We start from the raw sequence: 2,340 nt of genomic DNA, 5'->3' as shown, positions 1-2,340 counted from the left end.
TTCAATTCATTATCTTCCACAACCTTCGCCCCCTTTGTTGCACACCATCTCCACTGCACTCCGCATCCAATTTGTCTTCTTTTTCACTTAGGCCTAATGAATGACTAAATATCATTCACCTTGTTTTTTTGGGTGAAACTACCCACACAAAAGAGAGAGACCCCCTACTCGAAGCATGAAGGGCGGCAAGGTTAAGGGGGGGAGGGAATTAGGGCAAGAGTTAAGGACGGAAATGAAGGAATGAGATCAACGAATTTGCTGCTTAAACTTCGCCACCTTCTTCTTCTTCGTCGTCTTCTTCAACAACGCCATCGCCCCCTCAAGCTTCATCTCTCTCAGCGATGGCGCACCCCCCCACCTCCCTTCTCTTTCTCCTCCTTCTCTTTGCCTCTTCCCATTGCTCCCCTCCTCCTCCTCCTCCTCCTCCCAGCTTCTTACCCAAGGCCATTATCATCTTCGGTGACTCCACCGTCGACTCCGGCAACAATAACTTCCTCTCCACCGCCATCAAGGCCGACTTCGCCCCCTACGGCCGCAACTTCGACACCCATAAGCCCACTGGCCGCTTCAGCGATGGCCGCGTCGTGCCCGACTTCATTGGTAGAACTCTCGCTGCTCGCATGATCTGCTGTCGTAGCTTACGTCGTCCCGGCTTTTTGCGACGTCTTGTAGCTGCGGTTTTCATTTACGCGATTCGCTGCTTCTAGCCCTTGTCGCCTCTAGATGAGCTTGCCAAGGTTTCTGCAGTCATCAACCGTGCTTGATTCTTTGTGGGTGTTTGTTATTATCGATCCCACACTTCCTCTTCCTTTAGCTGGTAGCTGCTCCTCCTAGGTGCAGTTAATGCACCCTCGAACGTTACTTACTTGTAGTGGATGTTTGCTGCTTTCGCACAGCATCCAGAGTTGGTCTCCCGTTCCCTTTACCATACCTTGACCCCGAGGCCAAAGGGGACAAGATCTTGAAAGGAATCAACTTCGCATCTTCGGCCTCAGGATTCTACGATGACACCGCTCTTCATTTCGTACGTCGATTCTTCAGATTTGGTTTATTCCTATACCTTACCTCCGTCGGTCCCTCCCCCCCATGCCTGACATCCAAGGTTGCTTCTGTGCAGAATGTAGCATCGTTGTCGCAGCAAATGCAATGGTTCCGGCAGTACAAAGTCCAGTTGGAAGGTTCGGTTGGCCACTCCAAGGCAACGGAGATTCTGAGTACAGCCCTTTACGTAGTCAGCTCTGGTTCGAACGACTTTGTTAACAACTATTACGTGAATCCCTTCCTTCGATCTCGATATAATCAGACGGAATACATGAACTTCCTTACGGGTCTGATCGTCATGTTTCTCCAGGTAATGTGGGGTTTCCGCACAAATTTGCATGCCAGGATCATAAGCAAGTCATAAGCAACCTTCATGAATACTGTCTGCTTGAGAAGATGCTGATCTTCGAAAGCTTTATTGTACGGAGCCGCGCTTCAGTAACTCTGTTGCTGGATGACAGGATCTTTACTCTGAAGGTGCCCGCAGGGTGGCTATCGTCTCCCTTCCTCCACTCGGTTGTTTGCCTTCGCAAATCACTTTGCATGGAGGGTTCAAAAAAAGGGGCTGCGTAGACTTCCTGAATAAAGCGGCCACGGAAATGAACCTGAGAATGCGGTTAGCAGTAGGCATGTTGAAGGTCACACTACCAGAGATCGATTTCGCATACCTGGACAGCTACACTCTGCTGCTGGACGTCGCAGAAAATCCAGCTAAATACGGTATGTAGGCATCGTTAAGAGTTATGATTTGCATAAACAGGTCTTTGGAACGACAGACAGATCTCTGATTTTGAACTGTGCTCGGACTGTAGGTTTCAATACCACATGGAAAGCATGCTGCGGGACTGGCCTCTTCGAAGTTGCCATCGGATGCAATTCCATGACTCCTTTCACTTGCGCAGATGCATCGTCACATCTTTTCTGGGATAGCTTCCATCCCACCCAAGCTCTGAACAAAATTTTAGCGGACTCCATCTTCGAACAAGGCATCTCTCAGCTTCTTGCCGGACAACATTGAGGCAATCACATCATTGCTACGATCGTTTTCCAGCCACAATCATTGAAATCTTACTGCGAGTCGAAAGAGCGCTTGCAAAATACGTATGATTGTATCATATATTCATCAAGCGTGATGCAAACTGATACGATTCAATTACATTTTGGTTTAGCGTCAATTTAAGGAACCGAGTTGGAGATCTGTTTCATCAGAAAATCCATTGTTTCCTTGCAGATACCACACTTTTTAGTAAAGATACAAAAAAAATTGTGTTGGGTCTATACACACCCTCGCACATAATT

General features: G+C 48.0%; 1 protein-coding gene across 1 annotated transcript; it reads left to right on the top strand.

Moving 5' to 3' along the window:
• The first annotated feature begins 341 nt into the window (after positions 1-341).
• LOC147893550 (GDSL esterase/lipase At5g03810-like) lies at positions 342-2,059 on the top strand. The gene is made up of 5 exons (XM_087386310.1): positions 342-600; positions 897-1,024; positions 1,118-1,351; positions 1,503-1,761; positions 1,854-2,059. Exons 1-5 carry the CDS (start codon positions 342-344, stop codon positions 2,057-2,059), a joined length of 1,086 nt encoding a protein of 361 aa, XP_087242436.1.
• Positions 2,060-2,340: the final 281 nt, after the last annotated feature.

The sequence above is a fragment of the Dipteris shenzhenensis genome, chromosome 15 (genome assembly GCF_047967505.1).
Source record: "Dipteris shenzhenensis isolate YYH24624 ecotype China chromosome 15, Dip_SZ_1.0, whole genome shotgun sequence".
NCBI lineage: Eukaryota > Viridiplantae > Streptophyta > Polypodiopsida > Gleicheniales > Dipteridaceae > Dipteris > Dipteris shenzhenensis.
Note: the sequence above shows the minus strand (reverse complement) of the source record. Positions and strands in the feature narration are given on the sequence as shown.